The sequence below is a fragment of the Fusarium falciforme genome, chromosome 6, assembly GCF_026873545.1.
Source record: "Fusarium falciforme chromosome 6, complete sequence".
Lineage (NCBI taxonomy): Eukaryota > Fungi > Ascomycota > Sordariomycetes > Hypocreales > Nectriaceae > Fusarium > Fusarium falciforme.
The window spans coordinates 221,414-242,040 of NC_070549.1; the positions used below are offsets into that span (position 1 = coordinate 221,414).

The following is a 20,627-nucleotide window of genomic DNA, read 5'->3' on the forward strand; positions in this document are numbered from 1 at the left end:
ATGAGTCTGAGCAAGGATATCAATGGTTGTCTATCTCTACCTATTCTACGATTTCCTCCGTCAAGGGCAGATTACTTCCACAATAGCAAAGAGCACATTCTTTTTATTCCCGGATTCACTGGTGGCTCACCTCGTTGGACTCTGGACTCTAAAAGCCAAGTAGACTTACTGTAGCTGAGTAGACGCCAGTCCAACCTGTTCAGTTCTTGAGGCTTACAAAGGTTCACGAATATCAGGAAATTTCGACTATATTCATGACAACCTTGGGCCTCGCAACTGTCGACATCGCAGGGCAACTTTCAATAGATAAGCCTCCGTCACAGGAATAGGACTTGAGCCTTGAAGACATACTCTCTTAACCACTATCATTAATTACGATGAGTCTGCTATAATACAATCATGCCGGAACGGGCATGGATGCGCCTGCCAACGAAGCTCCAACGTCTTGAGTTTCCTTGATAAACATGTCTTCATAACTGCCACCAGCATCCAGGGCAAGTTCCTCAATAGTCCCCTTCTTTCCGCTCTTGACGTCGGCGGCCAGATGGTCAAAGTGCTTGTCCACCTCCTCAAAAACATTGTACTCAGTGATCCAATCGTAAAATGGAATAATGAGAGACTTGGGATGTTTCTCGACCAGCTCAGGGGTCCAATCCTGCCCGTGGTAGATGTTCCTGGTGGATATCGAGGCTTGATGTATCGTGTGGGATCTGTTGAAACGGATGCGCTCAAGGACCTGGAGAGCCAAGGGAACATCGCCGTTGGCTTTCTGCAGGCACATGGCCGCCACCACGCCATCCTCGACTGCTTGGCATGCTCCTTGGGCTGACGTAGGCAGATGGCAGTGTGCCGCGTCGCCGAGGACCGCGGCCTTTTTGGAGGGTGAGAGCCAGGTAGTCAGAGGGTCTCTCCATACCAGCTTGTAATCTACGAGGCGGTCATCGGGGGTAGCTTCGAGGAATCGTCGCCAGATATTGGGGAACTTGGCCTGATCGAGGTAGCGGGAGACTTCGGCCTTGCTCGTCTTCTCTGACCAGGTCTCACCGATATCGGCTTCATCTTTGTGCGTCAGGACCCAAGCGCAATCCCTGTGCATGCATGTCTGTGTGAGCGATTCCCGCCGACTTGACAATCTGGGGTGTTCATACCTCTGCTGGTTCCATGTATAGATGAAGCCATGCATGTCACGCCCTACCCAGCATCGCACAGTGTCTTGATCGTCCTGAAGCATCTCCTCCAGAGCAGCATGTTCTTTGCGCAGTTCCGGCGTGATTTCGAAGAAGGCGCGGAAGATGGCGTAGCCGCTGTTCACCTTGGACTCGTGCAAGCCAAGCAGGTCCTGGCGGGCCAGTGATTTTGGACCATCACAAGCCAGGACGACATCGCCTAGGATCTTCTCGCCACCTTGGATGAGAACGCCTCGCTCTGCATCGCTGTCTAGGTACTTCTCGACACGCTTGTTGACCTGGACGTCAACGCCAATCTCGACGGCGTAGTCATAGACGATCTCATGCATGGCTCCGCGGTGGCCGGCATAGACATAGAGGAAGTCTGATCCCTGAGGCCAGGGGTCGGACCGCAAGAATTGGTTGCCAGCGTTGAAGAAGTCCATTCGCTCGGCCCTATTGACACCTGCGGCAGCCAGCTTGCGGGCGACCTTTCCCTTTCCCCAGGATTCAAAGACGCGGCCAGCATTGCGAATAAAATCCAGGAGGTCACCCATGGTGCTTGGCCCAGAGTACGCCTCGACCAGGACTGGGTCCATGCCGCGGAGCTTGCACTCAATGGCAGCTGTCAGGCCGCAGAAACCGGCGCCGACGATGACGACTCGAAGTGGCTTTGGTGACATGGTGAAACGGTATCGATCAGGATAGGTATGGTATTGTAGTGTGTTTCCAGCAACTGAGGTTTTCTGCCGTCGGTCACGATGACTTTTGAACAAAGCACCTGGTCCAACGCGTCTCCCAGTCCCGCCATCGGAATGATCAAGCCGATCCAATCAAGAAATAGTCCTGATCTTGAATGGGGCCCCTGATAGCTTCAGGTTGGGGGAGCTACTGTAACTAAGGAAGAAGAGGGGTTGCGCCGGGCTCCGCATGGCCCGTCTCCGAAGGAACCAATCAACCTTTTGGTCCATCAACCAATTGGAATAATCACTCGGCCATACGTACCGAACGGTGCGGTCTTGGGGTTTTGAGTGACACCAAGAGCTCTGTTGGCGGGATTGGCTATATGATGGCAACTGCTTGAATCTGATGGCAAGACGACCATGCCCTTCAAGCCTGGTCTCCTTCAGCACCAAGTCCCTTCTCCCATCCATCGACAACCATGGTGTTCAGAGCCAAGACCAGGTCGCAGTTTCACCGCGTGCCCAAGTTGCAAGGGGCACCTGATGCGATTTATTACAGTAAGCCCAGTTTGTACAAGACCAAATGCCTTCCCTTCATATGCTTAGCATCTCTTGTTACTTAGGCGATATTTTTACCTCTAAAGCTTCTGAGAATAACCCTCTGACCGGGTCAGTATTCTTACTAGAACACTGTACCCACCCTGAACCTGCTCCCTTCTATGACCATGATGAGACTGGCATAGTGCTGAAAGGTATGCCAAGGCTACACTGTGAACTCGGAGACGGTTCGCAAAAAGTTACGGATAGACTAACTGGCTGATGACTCCAAGGTGAACTGTGGCTAGAAGACGAGGTTGGGGACAAGGCCGTCCTTCTACCTGGGGATACCTTTTTCATACACAGAAATAGCACCGTTACCTTTTCTACTCCTCGATTCGCAGTCGCTTACAAGATTGCCGCCCGTCCGAGCCCTCACCTGTGATGGATGCAGAGAGATAAGAACAGGAATTATGGCTAGTGGAAAAGAGAGTGTGTGTACAGGTGCTTGGGCCGCCTGGAGACCCATGGAAAGTAGTCCGCTATATCAAAATTTGCGTCTCTCCTCGATCCTGCATGACGTCCTGCCAGCGCCGAGCCCCCGTAGCCAACCCCTGCGATCCATCACGATGAGCCCACACTGCCTCCAGCCCTCGTTTGCCGTTGTAGCAGTTGTGTATTCCCAAAATCTCCAGGGCGGCCCATCGTGACCGGATGTAGCTACGTTCCTCGACAAGATCCAGCTCGGAACCGATAATGACAAGGCACCAACCGAGGTTTGCACCGGGGCCCAACGCATCAGGCACAATGGGGAGCAAATCAAGAGCCACCCGGAGCGAATCCTGCATCTCGTCGCTTAGGGGAATACTGGGGCCATGGCTTACACGAAACACGAAGAGATGAAGGCAGTGACGGAAGATCTCGGCTGTGGCTACCATCCGTCGACATAGTTCTGCCTTATCCATCGACAGCAAGGTAGTGAACTGACAGCGACTCTGCTGGCACACAACTCCTAATGATGGTTCGGATCCTTCTGGTATTTGCGTCTGGCGGATCGCGGCTTGCAGAGCCTCGGCGCTGGCCAGCACCTCCTGCTGTGGAAGCTTGCCGGTGGAGCGCGATAATTCGAGCTCAGATGCAGCACGCTGGGATATGGTCAGCACTCATCTCGAAACCGTACGGACGAGGTATGCATACCATTAGGCGTGGTAGTTGGGTGGAGCAACCGAACAGAACGTCGATGGTGTCTTCAGCCTGCCCCGGGTCCGGCTGTGTGTCCAGCCAAGCTTCAAGCCCTGATATGCCAGGTTGACCAGAGTTGAGGCTGTACTGTGTGTCCAGCAAGCAGACCCACGCCTTGAGGAATGGGCTCACATCGCAGTCTTGGCCTCGAGACTTGACCCAACCGCGGATGGCGTTGTAATGGGTCTGCCAGCGATTTGAGCCGGAAAACACCTGGTACGGTTATGCTTGACACGCAAATTGGAAGGGGGGGTTTACGATGACCCTACCTCGAAAGAGACCAAGATTAACATGGTAGCCAAAGTAGTTGGAGTGCCGATGAGGGGTGGCTGTCTGAATCTTTGTGACAGAGCCGCTGTGCTGGCCCTGAGATATGCCCCGGAATCTGTGTCTTGCACGCCCTGCCAACGATTGTGGTGAGAAGAGGCGACTGCTAGGATTCCATTCGCTAGCGCTGGCTCTTCCATAGCTAGCGGTAGTAATTGGCGATATCCGTTTCCATCGTAGTCAACCGCCAGTGCGATCTTGGAGATGTTTTCTGTTCCATCGTTAGACAATCAGCGCCCACATTTGATGAGGAGGGACTTGCGCAAGAAGTGCTGCATGAAGAAGCTGTCCTTTCGGGTCAGGCCAGGCCAGGGCATCCATGCCGAAAGCGACTGCACGTGTGCGTCGATCGGTGGCCGAGGTGACGAGCCCGCGCTGCGCTCGTTCAGTCGCTTCTTGCCTTTCCGTGACCCTGATCTAGATGCAACATCATCTGGCAATCGAATCTGGATTCCGAACCCACGGCACCGGACACGATGCTTGGCGCAAGTATCGCAGCCTGGATTGGATTGTGAGGCCTTGCCTTGGCCATGGGTCCGAAGAGTGAAAGACTTACGTGGCAGGCCCCCATCGCATCTTATTTGACGCTTCACACAAGTCCAACACGACCCATGGTCATTGCGCTTCTCCATCGTCGCTATATCCTGCTGCATTGTACCTTTGTTATGGGTTCGGAACATGACTTGAGGAAGGCGAAGGTGCGGGGAAGCTTTCCAATGTAGATAAGAGAATCGGCTAGCTTTTGGGCAACACGTGACCTCTCTTCAATAGATTCCGAGCCAAGATGCGGAATTATCATGACGATGCCGAGGGGGCTAACTAATAAAGCAGTCTTTGAAATCCTCTGAGCAACCTGTTTCAAATGAGCAAACAGCGAGTGTATTGTATTGCCGGGACTAGCCGTCAACATTATGCTTGGTATGAAAACCTCTACGCTGACGTCGTTCTGGCTCGCAATGACTTCGCAAACTGCTCCCATACAGGCTTTCCTGAGCTTTGGCCTGTCCTGTTGTAGTCGTTATTCTATGAATTACTCAGGCCAAAGGCCATCATTGTCGATTGCCTGAACCGAGACAACTAACCCGTCCTCTAACTCTATGCTGTCTTCCAAATCAAGCCAATCAGTCGGAAATACACTCAAAAGGCTCTGGATACTCTGAAAGTCCATGTTTACATCGACAGGGGGACCAGGCCAAACTCCAGTTGCCGTGGGTGTCCTTGAGAGTCCTGGTGCCTGTGCCCCATTGTTCTCAAAGATCAAATCTAGCATCTCCGAGATATTAACACTGGATCCATCATTCGGCACAGGCTGTACTGAAGCACAGGCTGTCGGTGTTTCGGCGCTTTCAGCAGCATCTTTCGTGTTGGCTGGTTGCGGCTGGTCTAGCTGCTCCGTGTAGACTTCAATCCAAGAAGCTTCCTGACATGTATTTTCATGTTGCATCATAGGGGTCTCCAATCGTGTGGGGCCGCGAGGGGTGGTGCCCTTCTGCCATGGTGATGGGACAGGCGAGGATTTCCAGGATAAAGGGACCCTGATCACATCTTGGATGCCTGGATAGCGGCTGAAATAGGTCAGGAAAGAATTCTTTGCAGGAGAGTCTTCCTGAGCTGGACAAGTAGCAGCATCGTAAATGCGAAAAAGCATGTAAGCCTACACAAATCGCCGTAAGTAAAAAGAAAACCACCCTGGTAGATGCTAAACACAAACATACCCAGTCATTGGCTGGCCTCAGGAACTGCCTTAGCGACACGATGGTGGTGAGAGTGAACTTGAGGTTTTCAACTAATTTGTGTCTCGGGGTAGAACTTGCATGCAAACGATTGATGACGACTAGTGCACATAGGGCACATGAAAAGCCTATCCAGAATGATTGCTTTCAATTCTATTAGTATAGGATAGAGACCCATGTGAGTTCTTGTGAGACTTACTGCAAAAATCTCGCCATTTGCAATCATGTCTTTACAAATAAGGCAGATAGCGGCCACGCTGGCTTCGCATCGACTGATCCGCTCCTTGATGAATAGGTCTGGAGCTGAAGGGAAACTGACCCAGTGGATATCAGTTTCCACTCCCGAACACCCAATCGTCTTCCTAGGTATCGGCAGGAATGTGCGGTTCAGCAAGATGACGCTGCAATGGCTGACCAACAGAGCTACAGACGTTTCCGCGTCATTGGGACAGGCATCTGGCGTGCCGTCGGTCGAGGGCTTAGTCACAAAGGTCCCAGGCCACCTTATCAAGTACCCATCAAGTTCTTCTTGAACGCATCGGAACTCGGAGTTTTCATCCCAAGGTCGGGGTTCATGCTGTGCAAAAGGCTTGCCACATAGTTCTTGGATCTGCAGGAGGATCCAAAGTCTCTTCAAAGCAGGTGTACCAGGCATACGAGTTGGTAGGCTGCTGTGGACAGTTTTTTGCTGCATCGAGTGTAGATCAGGGTTCCCAATGCACATGATTGCTCTCGCGACGGCGAGGTACTGAGAAGCAGCCGTCAGGCCCTGGCGATGCTGTGCATCAGTATCAGGTGCTTGGCCGGCACTTTTTAGTTGGATAAGGCTTTCAGCCAGTGCTTGCAAGGAAAACGGATTAGCGACTGAGTTCCCCAAGGATTTGAGGCCATCTCACCGATGTCCGGCCAGGCTCTGCCCCCGGCCCCCGAATTGATAGCACACTCTACCAGAAAGCAGTACGTATATATGTCGGCTATTCCGAAACCATTCACCAGAGGACTGTCTAGTCCATGTCTTGCTTGCTGTTCGAAATAAGACGCGAGATTGCTGCTGTCACTTGGTCGTGTCAAAATGTGGACCGAAAACCTGACGTTGCAAGCGCAAATGGCCAAAATCAGGTGTCGAGGGCAAACTCCCGAGTTCAATCCTCGCACGAATTCTTCCGTGGACAATACCCTAGCTAGAAACACGCCTGTTCGCCTGCAGTGTAGTTCTAGTAGGTGGCAGACAAGGCCTAGATAAGTCTTATCCGAGCTGTGTCCATGTTATAAGCCAGCTATCTTTGAACAGAGAAACGCTTTACGCACGGATTACTTGCCGACTTGCCTTCAAACAAGACGCGTTCGATGTCGGATTGACACAGCGGTACCGGCGGAGTGTCAGGTTCATCCCCAGACTCGTCGTCGTCGCCGTCTTGGTCTCGGATCGATTCAGCATGGGTTGACGCATCGGCCACCAAAGTGACAGAGCTGGGCCTGATGACCGTGGACCCTAATGGTGGCGGCGTCTTGGCAGCTGATTTATTGCCGCCTGGCGCCTGGGGGCGAGGCCCTCGTCGGCCGCGGCCTGATTTATCGATCCAACATTGTCTCTTGTTAGCAACGCAATATTGGCAGGGCACAACGCCTGAACATTTGATCTTTCGGCGTCGACATTAGCACAAGGATAGATATGGCTGACAGGCGGATGTCATAAAGACTGGCTCAAGTAAGGGATTGTCAACGAACCTACCCTTCGTTTGCGGCATACTTGACAGGCCATGGTGACCTTTCTTCGAATCGATACATGATGTTGAGGCTGCAGCATGATCCGATATCGCTTGCAGTGCTGCCGTCAATTCCTCTCTGTCTGCCCGTCGTACACAATGTTGGATTGATGCTGAACTGAACGGCTCCAGCGTCGAGGTGGGAGCTGGAATGACAGTCTCAAGCGGGGGTAGCGGATTAAATCTACGCGTCCAATCACGTATTCTTCCTTTAACCAAGTTTATCCCCACTGGCCGGAGGCTAGCCCCTAGGTTTATTATATCCGTGAATCGTCCGCCATGCCATCAGATCTAATGACTTGACGCACTAACACGCGTTTATGCGACATCATGATAAAGAACAGCAGCGAAGGCTTCAGTTGGACTCCGTCAACGGGCTTCGTCGAGGGTCTCCCAACGATTGGAGTAGTTGACCCTCCCCAGCGCATCAGGTCGAACCAGGATGATATTTACGACGTTATCATCGTTGGAGCCGGATATGCTGGTCTCATTGCCAGCCGGGATCTCTCGACCCAAGGTAGGCCCTTACTTAGGTTCACTAGCCAGCGAACACAACGTTGACTTTGGCGACAGGCAAGAAGACACTCCTGCTGGAGGGTCGAGACCGGCTCGGAGGTAGAACGTGGAACGCTTCGATCGACGGGTTCAACTACGAAATGGGAGGCACTTGGATGCACTGGCATATGCCTCACATCTACCGCGAAATATCCCTTTACGGCCTCGAAAATGACTGGGTGGTGACCCAAAACCCGGGATCCCGCCTCGATTACTCGACTCTCTGCACCAACAAAGGTCAGCTTAAACTCTCGCATGAGGATGAGGTAGGTGGTGACGGTTCCTTTTGCCTATAGAAAGAAACTGCTTAACTAGAGGCTGCTTCCAGACAACACGTTTCCTTTCACATCTATAGCATCACAAGTTCCTCGCCCGGCCCATGCACTAACTCGAAAAATTAGGCCGCAATGTACTCGCGTGTTTTTGCCTTGTTCTGCAATTCCGATGGCGACTACTTGCGTCATTCCTGGAAATACGCCTTCGGCACCGATCAGTCACCAGAACTGATTGCTAAACTAGACAAGATGTCCTGTCAGGATCGCCTGGATGAAATCAGAGACGAACTTTCAACCAACGAAATGACCATGCTGGTTGCCATCCTCCAGCAGATGGGCGGCGCTGAGGTTGGCCAGATAGGCTACGTTACCGTTCTTCTCTGGTGGGTTCTCGGAGGACATACCGCTCTCGGGCTGAATGACATCGCCCTGCACACTCGCCTGGGTAGTGGCAATAGCACCCTTCATCGACGCATTTTTGACCACGCCGTTTCGACGGGCCAGCTGTCATATAGCTTTTCCACGCCGGTCATGAGTATCCAAGAGGCAAATGACATCATGACCGTTCGGTCACGACAAGGTCAAGCCTGGCGTGCCGCAGCCGTCATCTGCACCGTGCCTCTGAACGTCTTGACGTCGATTCAGTTTGATCCGCCTCTGCCGCCGACCAAAGTTGAGGCAGCTCGCCAGGGCCAAGTGAACAAGTGTAACAAGATCCATTTTGAAGTCAAGGGGTCTGACTTGCTGTCATGGACTTCGCTTGGCTCTCCAGGTAAAGGGTTCGTCTCTGCGTTCGGTGATGGGCTCACTCCCGCCAACAATACCCACGTGGTGGCCTTTGGGCCAGACCCCGATGCGCGCAACGGCATTCACCTTCGGAACATTGACTCAGTTCAAAAGGCTCTGCGGCACTTGGCACCCCAGGAAGGCCGAGAGATTGTTGTGGAGCGTATTGTAAGTCTTGTTCAGCCCTTTCTGACCTTGACCTGGCTGGGCTTGGTTCCAGTTGGCAAGTCCTTGACTGATTGGTTACTTCAGGTCAGCCATGATTGGAACGCGGATGAGTTCGCTCGGGGGGCGTGGTGTATGCCACCGCCAGACTTTGTTACGAAATATCTCAAAGCCTTGCAGTTGCCGCATGGAAACGTCTGGTTTGCTAATGCTGACTGGTCTGACGGCTGGCGTGGCTGGATCGACGGGGCGGTGCAGATTGGTGCACAAACCGCTCATCAAGTTGTCCAGGCTCAGCATAAGTTTAAGAAGAGACCCGAGGCGAATGAGTCTTCTGGTAACCGCCAGCACAGGGGTGGGCTGCAAGCTTCCAAGCTCTAGTTAGAACAGTTTAACAAACGGGTCAATACATCTACACAGTAACTCTACTCTTTCAGAAACAAAGCTCTACCTTTTAAGGGACTCAACTGTCCTTAAATATCCCGCAGATGTCTATGAGATATAGGACCCAACAAGTAGAACGATTTCTAGCCATATAACTCTGGTCTGGGGAGAGGTAGCATAGCTATCAGGGCTAATACAGTGAGTGTATTGCATCGTCAAACTTCGGTTTGGCAATCTCCCATTGAGCCAGCCGTAGGATTCTCCAGAATTTCCGGGTTCCGAAGGCATTCATCTCTAAGAAGCCTGTACCCAGGGGGCATTGTCTTCCGAAGATGCCCTCCCCCGTTTGTTCCTCTGATGAAGAGAGGGGTTGCGTATTAACCCCCTGGGCAAAGCCAATCAGACTTTAATCCAGCAATCGGAAGATCCACTACTTCCCCCTCTTCAGCCTACGGCCCGAGTTCCCCGTGGTCCGGGCACTCCTGGACAAGGGCCGGTGACCATTTCAAGTTAGGTACTAGTATGAGCTTGAAGGGTCAAAATAATGCTACTCTTCATCCCCACTCTCAGTTATTGTAACCCATTGCTGGAACTGAGCGGCTACCGGGCGTCTACCAAACGAATCACCCAAGTTACGGCACCGCTCTTGTTCCTCTTCTTGGCGAGTTAATCCGCCTGAACGACCCTGCCCTCGCATCGAACCACTTCTGCTTCGTGACTGAGTCCCTCAAAGGTTTACTCCTCGAACATGGTGGTTGAAAGCTCGGCATACCTCCTGGTGGGCACGGGCATGGTTTTGGCCATCGTCCACATCTTGAGCAACATCTTTGCGACGGGCGTAAGAGAAATTCGTGGGCCGTTTGCAGCGAGGGTATCCAACCTGTACAGGCTGTGGAATGTATCTCGGGGCAAAAATCACATGGACCTCATCGCACTTCACGAGCGGTTTGGAGACGACGTGCGAATAGGTCCTCGCGTCGTCAGCATTCGAAACCTGAAGGATGTGAACAAGATTTACAACGTCAAGGAACCCTACGCAAAGGTGCTAATCATCCATCTGCCATGGCCAGTTTCCCTTGGCTAACCTGAAACATTTAGAGCGAGTTTTACGTCGTGCAACAGCAACTGGTCAACGGAAGAGCCGCGCCGACCTTGTTCACAACCATCAACGAGAGGTTTCATGCTGCAATCAAACGCCCAATTTCAAACGCTTATTCCATGTCAACACTGACGGATTACGAACCTTTGGTGGACCAGGCAATCTTGTCATTGTTTGAAGAGCTTGATCGACGATACTTGGCCCCTTCCGTCTCATGCCCTCTTTTTGACTGGCTTCAGTACTACGCCTTTGATGTCATTGGAGAATTGACATGCAGTGAGCCATTTGGCTTTCTACAAGCAGGCCGGGACATCGATGGCATAATCGCACGGCTCAATTCATCCATGGATTACAACGCCGTCATCGGTCAGGTGCCCACGCTGGATTATCTTCTCAAGAAGAACCCTATTGTCGCGAGACTTACCAGCCGGACCGGACCGGTAGCAAAATTCGCACACGACAGGCTCGCCAAGCGGCTGATCGACGAGGAGCGAAGACATCAAGCCAACGAGAAGAACGAGAGCCGCCAGAAGCTCGATTTTGTCGATAAATTCTTAGTCAAACAGGGTATAAGGTTCTTTTGTTCCTTAAGGCATAGAACTCCTCCCGACTTAAGAAAATTTCATCTCAGATCATCCTCCACAGCATAGAGATACATCCTTCGGACTCTATTACGCCCTCCTGACCTCCGGTGAGGGCGTCACCATATTTCAACTCCCTTGGCTCTTGAAATATGCTCACAGCATCACAAAGGCACCCCATCCTCATCTTCCGTGTCAAGACCACCCCTCAAGCGCATAAACCGAGACTCGGTCGCCGGCAGCTCCCCATCCTCCCTCCCCCTCCATAGTTTCTGCGCAAAACTGCAGGTCTTAAAGTGCCCCAAGAAGCCACCCCTTGAAAACACCAACCTGCTATGCTGAAACTCGGGTGTGGTGATCATTGGGAGATTGCGCCCAGCTGCCAGGCGTGAGCCGTAGGGTGAATTCTTCTCGAGGTGGAGATGGATCGCTTTGCAGTTGACGCCGCGGTCAGCTTCTACTTTTTCCACGTCGTACCAGGGGTACGCTGTAGCTGCCGCAAATCGGTAACTCCACTTGTCTCTCTGCTCCTCCAAAGCCGGGCCAACGGCTTCGTGAGGTACACCGAGCGAGGCGAGTGCCGAGACAACTTGAGGCATCGAGAGGAGTTCTCGAGGGAGGAAATAAGCCTTTTTGTAATACTCTAGGCAGAACCTCCCGGGCACGGTATGCAGCACAGGTCCCAGTTCCATACCAGGCTGGGGTTTGGATATATCCAGAGTTTGGCAAAGTTTGTCCGTCAAACTATGGTCCGTTCCGCGCAACTCGGGGGCATGAATGAGGCAGGCAAAGCAGCACCGCGTGCAGTCAAAGAGGTGCAGGAAGCCTCCGAAACGAGGGCAGAATTTGCAGCTGTACGTCACAAGGGGTTCATACAGATCCCAGATTGTGAAGTTGGCCGTCAGTCTGGTGCGCATCAGTGCTGTCAGGCCCTCGAGTCCATGCGTGGAAACGAGCTCGTATTCGCGTAGCCGCGTTGCGACGGCTCGAGCGCGCCGGTTGACCTGGCGGAAACAGAGATAGGACGCGATATCGATTTGGAGGAGGATTTCAAACAGGAGCTCCGGGGAGAGGCGATCCAAGAGACCAAGTTCGGAACTAGGTCGTGTGTCGAAGCATGTTCGAAGGCATGGTGCGATTGCTTGGAGTTCATGTGGACGTGTGCGGATCAGACACAGGTCATAGTCGGTTCGATGGTATGAACAGACGTCAAGAATTTCCTGACCGTCTCTGTCAATGTCTATATCAGAGACCATTTTCCAGTCATTGCTGGCGAATCAAGCAACGATAGCGTAGGTAGAAGCACGAGGAGGGGTGTGTTGAAATGAGCCGCTAACCAGGGTAAGCATGGACAAGAAGACATCCACATCTCAACCACCAATGGATCGGAATAGTCATTGATCCGTCAAAACAACGGATCCCAACAGGGAGAGCCAATTAGCTGTGACGATCGTGTGTTTCCTAAGGGATAAACCAACTATATTAGGTTTATATTACCAGAAAGTGCTAAGTATAGTCTAAGTAATTAGAAAACTGCCGCAGCGTTCTGCCCACCATGTTGTGATTCTACGGCATGAATGGCGTCTTGAAACAGGTAACTGGGTCAGTCAGCTGTTCGCAAGAGAGTGGGGGTCAGTAAACCATAACTCACCACTATGCCACCACACTGAATCGCCAGGATATACCTTTGGCATGCATACAATGGTTCGCAATAGTTCCAGGTGAGGGTGTGTCACGTCGTTTAACTCCCTCTTTGCGATGGTGAGGAGAGTCTGGGAAGTTGGTAGTTTCAAAATCCAGCTCCCAGTTATCGGGGGCTAAGAAGGCCTTTCCGCCCTGGAAGTCGGACTTGGGCTTCTTCGGCTTGACCAAAGGACGCATCAGCAGATAGGCACTGTGTTCACGAATGAAAGGGTAAACGAGTAAAGTTCCCTCAGTGGGACCTGTCTCAGACAGGGAGGTCCAGCCTTGCCACGAGCGGAATAGACCTGTCTTTTCTCAGTCCGCAACGACAAGCAATCCGGTAAATATTTAGTAAGAGTGCTCACACTACCAGGCCTAGGATACAGGCCTTGGACCGCATCGGCACGCTTGTCTATCGGAATCAGTTGAGTCATTTTCCCAAAAGGTCCAAACTTACCCATCTCCCAGACGTCAAACTCTTCCCACTTCCCTGCTAGGATCTTCTCGTAAACCTGGCGGTAAGTGGGGTCCTCCCATCGCTCAATACTGCCTCCATCTATGGGAGGACCCAAGGCGAATTTAGCATCTTTTGGATTCTTAACTCGAAGCCGATCCGAATACGCCAGCGGAGTGCTAAGCGAGATGTCTGACTCGGGAGGGGCGGTGAAGATAGATAGAAGCGCCGCTTGCGTCTTCAGCATCCGGGGATGAGAACGTGCCTCCTGCTGGGCTATAGGCCAGCTGCTCCCTTGTTAGTAACACCGAGTTTAACGCAGGGAACAACGCACTAGGTCTCGTAAACCTGCTTGTCGTCCTCGGGGAACCCTTTCACTTGAGGATTCCGCTTGATTGAGGTCACACATATGATCAAGCCTACCTAGGCGGATGTCTATCTTCCGGCTAAAAGGTTCTGCCAATCATGAGGCTTGCTTATAGCATCAGGTGGTAAAGGTCCCTCAACCGGGGTGTAACGCTCCCTGATCATCGTTCCAGCGCATGAACTATCATGGGAAGCTGGTAGCACGACGAAGTGTGAAATGGGAATAAGGCACTCTCAAAGCGCCATGTTCCTGAGAAAAGGCCTTAGATGACTTTAGTCATCACTATATTCGGCTTTATCTAGTTCTGAAGTTGAAAGAGGCCCAAGAATGTCATTTTGAGAGATGTGATTTAGGCGCCGCTTAAGTCTCATCTTGACGTCCACTCCGACCTTATCTTCTCACGCCCACTCCAAGATAATGCTATCCCACAGAAAGCCTCTCCATTTGGTATACCGCGTGACAGTAAACCCAGCCGTATTGACGCCCTCCTTCAACGCGTCTGGCTCAATCTCGTACTGAACGAAGCGCCATTCGCCACTGGTCTTGCCGGACCGGTAGAGGGCAGGGTCACTCGTCAAGACGTTCTTGCTCAACGAGCCGTAGACTTTCCCGTTGACGTCTATGTCGAGTGCTGCGCTTTGTGAGTATCCAGCGAGTGAAACGCTCAGCAGCGCTGCCTTGTTGGCTGCAAGGTCCTCCTTTGAGATCTCGAACTCGATGGTCCACGTTCCGATCGCGGAGGATGCGTAGTACCAGTCTGAGTCTTGAGATTTGCCGATGGTAAATGTCAAGTTGGCAGGGCTATCCTCGGCCACGCCATGTTGGTATGGAACCCCTCCGTTCTTGAATCCTCGCGCCGTTTTGTCAAAGGCCCCGACTTGCCAGATCCGCTTCGCTCTATCCTTCACTTTCCAGTTCAATTGGCCCAAGTTCAGGGTCTTGTCCTTGGTGATAGTGATATCTGACTTGGTGAAGTTGGTGTAGACATCAGCGAGCTTTCCTCCGTTTGACCAGGCATAGAGACCGTAGGACCCGGTTCGGATGTCATCGAACGAGAATCGACCTTTATCGTTGGTGTAAGTAGTATAGTAGTAGTTGCTTCCCTGAACAGATGGCCGAATAGAAGTGTCAGTGTCGCCGAGGAAGACGGCTGCATTGGAAGCTGGGCGACCGTCAGAAAGGCGAAGGGTTCCTTGCACGCCGCCTCTCGCACTATAGGCCTTGTTGTCAAGCCAGTTGTATGGGAAGTGCCGAAGCTCCTTCTGCCGTTTGTGTGCAGCGTCGACTCGACTGCCATTGTTCTGCTTAGGGTTATCTTACTGGTCCATCAGAGCCAGCAGAATGGAGACTCACCAGGTACCATAGCCAAGGACCCCAGATCTTTCCGGGTGGTTGGAAAGTCTTTTGGCCAACTCGGAAGTGAGAAGTGTCTTGCACGACGTTGAGCTGCACTGCATCGCCAGTCTTGCTCTCCCGGTGAACAGTCAAGGTTTGACTGAGGTGATCGCTGTTGTAGTACTCGGTCGAAGGATGAATCCACCAGGAACCGACTTTTGAGCCGTAAACCCCATAAAAGTCGCGGTCCCTGACAGCATTGGACCAGTCATACTTCGTGATGTATGACCCATCGGCGAGTTGCCAGGTCTCATCTTGCACGTTGGTGCCCGTGGAAAAGAGCGAGAAGTCGGGGAGTGGCTCATCCTTGAGATGGGTTCGCCCGTGAGTGAAGTAGTCTGGGGATAGTCTCCAAAGAGTACGGAAGATGCTAATATCGGGCAGGGCGCGGTTGACAAAGTATTGATATGCTCCGGAGAGGTCGTCAAAGATGACCCAGTGGAGGTCTCCAGAGGTAGCTTCGAAGCTGACGTCAATAAAGTGCGTCCCTTTTGCTGCCACTCTGGCGTCAGTGAAGACAAGGTTGCTCTCTCCGTCTACAGAAACAAGATTAGCTTTAGACTCCCGAAGAACAAGACGACGTACCGTATCCGACATAGTGGCCAGAGGCAGACCCGACCAAGTCTGCCCCGGGGATCCCTTGCCAAAAGAGTTTCTTAGCATAAACAGGTCCTTGGGTGACATTCCATAGATCATTGCCAATGACCCAAGAGCCATCACCTGTCTCTTGCAAGAACGGGCCTCTGCTCGCACCCACAAGAGGGCTGAGAAACGTCAAGAGGGAGAGTAGTTGGAGCCGCATCATGAAAGGTAGCATCTAGGGTTTCGACTGTTCCACAATATTGCGACGCAGCTCCTAAGCTTTTATATACTAATGGAGGCAGGCCTAGAGTAGAATCATGCCCCATCACACCAGGCCAAAACGAGATGGTGACAGCCATGCCGCAGATGGGTCAACGATGACGGGATCGATGACACCTAAGTATGATAGCTGGAATAATTGAATGTTGTTCCTTTGTAAATATTTTGCGCTCCAATTGCTATGGTTCATTCCTCGGGTGTACTGCCATAAATGGAGATAGACTTCTTTCTGGAGCGGTCGAAGCTCCGACCCAGGCGGTCGCGTCATCGATACTGGGATCTGGGTTGGCCAGAGAAATTGACCCTAGTTATAATCGCCATAGGTGCATGTCTTGCATCATTGAGCTTTATAATTTACTCGGCCATGTTGCCTATATTGCCCCACGGCCCCGAGATCCGAGCCGACGTTCCGAGTTTTAGAAGACTCTGCCTATGGACTATCCAAGAGGTGTGCAACGGTCGAACCGTCGATGTGTATTGCGGTCCCGCCAAGTTACCCCTGTCTGCGCTCACTCTCACATCTTCGGCTCTCCGGCACCACCGACATCATTTGGATTCCGAATTCTCTCCCCGGACTCATACTACGAAGAGGGGAATCATCATGTCGGTTGCATCGGGCTCCCACGGTCCGCAATTATTCCGACATGGTCACATCAAGCTGGGCATTGGTCTAGGGTATGCCATCTGGTTGACATCACTACACGAATGCCTGGACCCTCGAGATAAGATCTACGAAGTCTTGGGCTTCTTGAAACCTGAAGAGCGAAATCGCATTCCGGTGAGTTACAGCTTTTCCAGACTCAAAGTGTATACCGCGGCCGTGGAGCCTATACTGCAGGCTACCAAGAGCCTGAAAGAAGAGTACCCAGTGTTGGAACAGCTTTGATGCGTCGAGAGGCCTGCCTGCTGCGGTGTCAATCTTTTCAAGACGGCGAAAGCTCAAGATGCTTGCCATCCCCATTGACAAAATCGTCAATCGCTTAGTCTCTCTCTCACCTAACACCTCCTACGACGGAATCTTGACAGATTTCCTTCAGTGGCGCTCAGTAGTTATCACTGAGTACGAATTTTAGGAACCGGCGCACCAGGCATTGTGCAGCTTAATGCTTGCAGACTCTGTGTTTACGCCAGTGGATGTCACAGCAAGAGGGTGGATGAAGGAAGTATATGGTACCGTCAACTATCTGCAGGAAGTCTGGCTCCGTTGGCTGGAAACCGATGGCTGGATCGGTGCCCTGGCCCGGGAGTTGGAGGAGACTGAGCGTACCCCGGACACTAGGGTCATGAAGGCCTTGGATCTGATAGTACCCGGTCGGCGATTCTGTATCACGGAGAGTGGAAAATACGCCATCGTTGCTGGTAGTGCTCACGGGGACGACGAGATCTACGTGCCCTTGGGATGCTTTACCCCAATGCTGTTACGCCGGGAGGGCAAGGAGCACAGATTTGTTGGTGAGGTATATATGAAAAAATACATGCACGACTTGGTTATTAATGAGCTTAACAGACGGGTGAGAAGTTACGAAACTGTCGTCCCGGTTTAGTTTTGCACACAGCTCTGTATTTAATGCCGATACTAAACTCGAAAGTGACGAGGATGGACTCCATTGGATATGAAACGAATAGCCGCCAAGGAAACTGGTAGATATTTAGCACGCGACTCCTCTAAAAGGCGAATGTCCAGGAAAGGAGGAGGAAACCACAGTGTGCAAACAACGTCCAGAGAGCCCAAGAATCCAGACATTGCTGGTGTTGAGAGCCAAGTGTCAAGGCTCTGGAGGACAGAGTTATTGGAAGCCTGTTCCATCAAGAAGTATATAATGAATATAACTGTCTGATCCTACAAGCGCCCTTTCTCTACTCCCCGAGAGCTGTAGGTTGCCTCCCATGGCTTGTATTCCTCTTCAGTCATGAGACGCTGTATTTGTCGCCGACGAAGCCCAATATTACCCCCATCAAACAAAGGGTAGCACATAGCCTCGTTCAGCAATCTGGGGAACGACATGTCCTTTGCATACGACTTCATGCCAACCGCCTTCATGGCATCCACAACACAGTCGACAGCCCAATCTGTCGAATAAATCTCTGCCTGCATCGAGATCTCGAGCTTCACCTTCCAATCAACCGCAGGGTCATCAAGCTTACAAACCGCTTTCCACAACAGAAGACGGCTCGTTTCGATCCGCATCTTACAGTCGATGAGCTTGTCAGCCACACTCTGGTACTGAATGATGGGCTTGGAGCCACCGCGCGTGTCAGACTTGGCGAAGGCAAGGGCTTCATCAAAGGCTGCGCGCATTGTACCAACAGCCATCGCACCAACGAGGGCTGCGGATACGGTGAAAGATGTCTCGACGATAGGTGCACCCTCTCCGTGAGGACAGAGCATATTTTCGTAAGGGAAACGGAACTCGGTGAAGCGAGCGTGCGGGCCAGAGGTGGTGATGTGGCCCGCAAGCTCCGGCTCCCCTAGAACCTGGTATGCTTCTTTCGGATTGTTTGCGATGACCTCCGGCGTAACAAGGAGGATCATAATGAGTGAAGCGGGGTCAATGTTGGGGTCTTGGGTCTTGGAGGCATCATCGGAAAGCCTGCACACGACGCACGCAAGATCTGCTCCCTCTTCACCCCAACCGGCGCTGTTCGAGGTCCAAAGCTGGATATTGATTAGTATATATCCGGTTGGAGTCAAAAGGCCACAAACCTTCTCGCCATTGATAATCCATTCATTTCCAACCTTCCTGGCTGTTGTCTGGCGGCCTGGTCCTCCCTTCTCGAGCCAATTTGCAGTTCCATTCGGCTCTGAATGCATCAAACTGGCAAGGGGCTCACCTTGCCTAGACAGGAAAGGCTTTAAGTACTTTTCCTGTCGAGCAGGGGTGCCGCTCAGAATGAGTGGCATCAGTCCCAGGGCCGTTGCGACGATTGTAATGAAGGCAGCGGGTTCAACCGCGAACAACTCTTCGAGAACGATGGCGGAGTGAGCTAGACTCTCCATGGTGCCCCCCAATGGGACAGGAATTTGGCCTTTGACCAGGCCATGCTGCACTGCTTGCCTGTAAAATGGGCGAGTCGCCTGGAAGCGGGACTTCTGGTCCTGGTGAGGGCTGTATTCAGCAGCAGCCTTCTTAAGGACGGTTGACGCAAATTCCCGAGCGTTCTACTGGGCATCTGTCTGAGATTGGGTAAGAGTAAACTCAATCATGATGAAGTCCAAGATGAGGTTCAAGATATAAATCAATGTCTGCAAGGCAAATTCCACCAGACCAGGCTCGCGATGTCCGTCTTATTATATGTTAAACAGAGTTATCAATGTTGGTTGCGGGGTAGGGATAATTGATATCCGACCATGGCGATCATTAGATAGCCATCTTTCGACGTCGGAAACCACGCCAATTATGATTAAAATCTCAGCGCTATCTTGGGCCGCTTCTCTGTTGTCGTGTAGTAAGCCAATTGAGATAGGATAGAAGAGAAACACATCCGAGACTTGTCGGAAAGTCGGGTCAAGCTGAAAGATCTTGTTTATTATCTCTTCCTCTCGCGCGTACCCCTAACGCGGCAACTGGGCGGACGCGTCCACCTTATCATGCTGGCGTTGGGCAACCTCAGCTTCCGGTCTCTAAGAGCCCAACGTCCCCAAATTTCTTCATCACGTGGCCTCAAATAGTCCATACCGTAGTTTCATTCCCATTGGCCTACTCATGCACCGTTCTGGCTCAGTTTCCCCATCAAGGGCCGGCTTCAACTATAATAAAGAACACATTGTCAACACATCATAGCATTATGTCCCAATGTCGTGTCAAAGCATGCGTCCTTTGTTATGGTGGCTCATGATTTCTTTCAGAAGCGTCACCAAGTCACAGCCAAAACCTTATAGCAACATCTGAGGTAAAGAACATCTAGTCAGTCTACAGGCTCATTGGGACCCGATAATTCAGCCCATCTTCCTCCAGTTTGACCAGCGAGCGTGGAAGCCGTTTCAGGCGAGAAGTCACGAATACATCTAGAGATTCACACAGCCTCCTAACGTGTGACCCGGTCATCCATTTCCACGGCAGAAGTCGCACACCGACACCACCCGAGGCAAACTGGGTTTGACAGCGGTCATATCATTGGCACGGTGCTGAATTAGGCCTCGGCAGAGTCGTGCGGCACGATCACTAGTTACCTCGCCTTGGTATTTCCAAGACGACACCAGTCATGCCTTGAACGTTTAGAGCAGTGAGATGGCGTTCTCCAAGGCATTTTATGGCTGATGACCGACCGAGAAGCCAGTCTGGGCTGGCAGATGAAGCCTCTCTACATCAAGCAACATGTCACAAGCGCGAAATTCACACCCTTTCTGTCCGTCTCTCCCATCAGGATGTCAGACAATAAGATGTATGTCCCTTTATTCCCTGTATTGATTAATTTCATGATGCTTCCTGCATCATATTGCTCACTTTGTTCAGGTATTTTCCCTATGAGAGTGTAACCCAAGGCCACGTGTACTTCTTTAATAGTTTTTTCTTTCGCCTTGACAAAAAGTCACAGGACAAAAAGGGAAGGGGAAAAAACACTCTGAC

General features: G+C 51.8%; 5 protein-coding genes across 5 annotated transcripts; 2 read left to right on the plus strand and 3 right to left on the minus strand.

The window, feature by feature from the left end:
• Nucleotides 1-2,928: 2,928 nt before the first annotated feature.
• NCS54_00760700 (Hypothetical protein) lies at nt 2,929-7,450 on the minus strand (the record flags this gene model as incomplete). Its single annotated transcript, XM_053153023.1, has 12 exons — nt 2,929-3,531; nt 3,584-3,841; nt 3,898-4,166; nt 4,218-4,454; nt 4,512-4,542; nt 4,614-4,770; nt 5,038-5,609; nt 5,671-5,832; nt 5,888-6,528; nt 6,585-6,943; nt 6,997-7,328; nt 7,421-7,450. 12 exons carry the CDS (start codon nt 7,448-7,450, stop codon nt 2,929-2,931), a joined length of 3,651 nt encoding a protein of 1,216 aa, XP_053008998.1.
• A 334-nt stretch (nt 7,451-7,784) lies between these two features.
• On the plus strand, nt 7,785-9,616 carry NCS54_00760800 (Amino-oxidase domain-containing protein; the record flags this gene model as incomplete). The annotated part of the gene is made up of 3 exons (XM_053153024.1): nt 7,785-7,971; nt 8,028-8,275; nt 8,411-9,616. 3 exons carry the CDS (start codon nt 7,785-7,787, stop codon nt 9,614-9,616), a joined length of 1,641 nt encoding a protein of 546 aa, XP_053008999.1.
• A 751-nt stretch (nt 9,617-10,367) lies between these two features.
• On the plus strand, nt 10,368-11,368 carry NCS54_00760900 (Cytochrome P450 monooxygenase vrtE; the record flags this gene model as incomplete). Its single annotated transcript, XM_053153025.1, has 2 exons — nt 10,368-10,661; nt 10,718-11,368. The coding sequence occupies 2 exons, from the start codon at nt 10,368-10,370 to the stop codon at nt 11,366-11,368; spliced, it is 945 nt and encodes a 314-aa protein (XP_053009000.1).
• A 95-nt stretch (nt 11,369-11,463) lies between these two features.
• Nucleotides 11,464-16,000, minus strand: NCS54_00761000 (Rhamnogalacturonan endolyase; the record flags this gene model as incomplete). Its single annotated transcript, XM_053153026.1, has 9 exons — nt 11,464-12,539; nt 13,000-13,291; nt 13,348-13,394; nt 13,440-13,723; nt 13,771-13,807; nt 13,860-13,882; nt 14,206-15,107; nt 15,157-15,734; nt 15,784-16,000. 9 exons carry the CDS (start codon nt 15,998-16,000, stop codon nt 11,464-11,466), a joined length of 3,456 nt encoding a protein of 1,151 aa, XP_053009001.1.
• A 1,899-nt stretch (nt 16,001-17,899) lies between these two features.
• Nucleotides 17,900-19,057, minus strand: NCS54_00761100 (Nitroalkane oxidase; the record flags this gene model as incomplete). Its single annotated transcript, XM_053153027.1, has 2 exons — nt 17,900-18,715; nt 18,764-19,057. 2 exons carry the CDS (start codon nt 19,055-19,057, stop codon nt 17,900-17,902), a joined length of 1,110 nt encoding a protein of 369 aa, XP_053009002.1.
• Nucleotides 19,058-20,627: the final 1,570 nt, after the last annotated feature.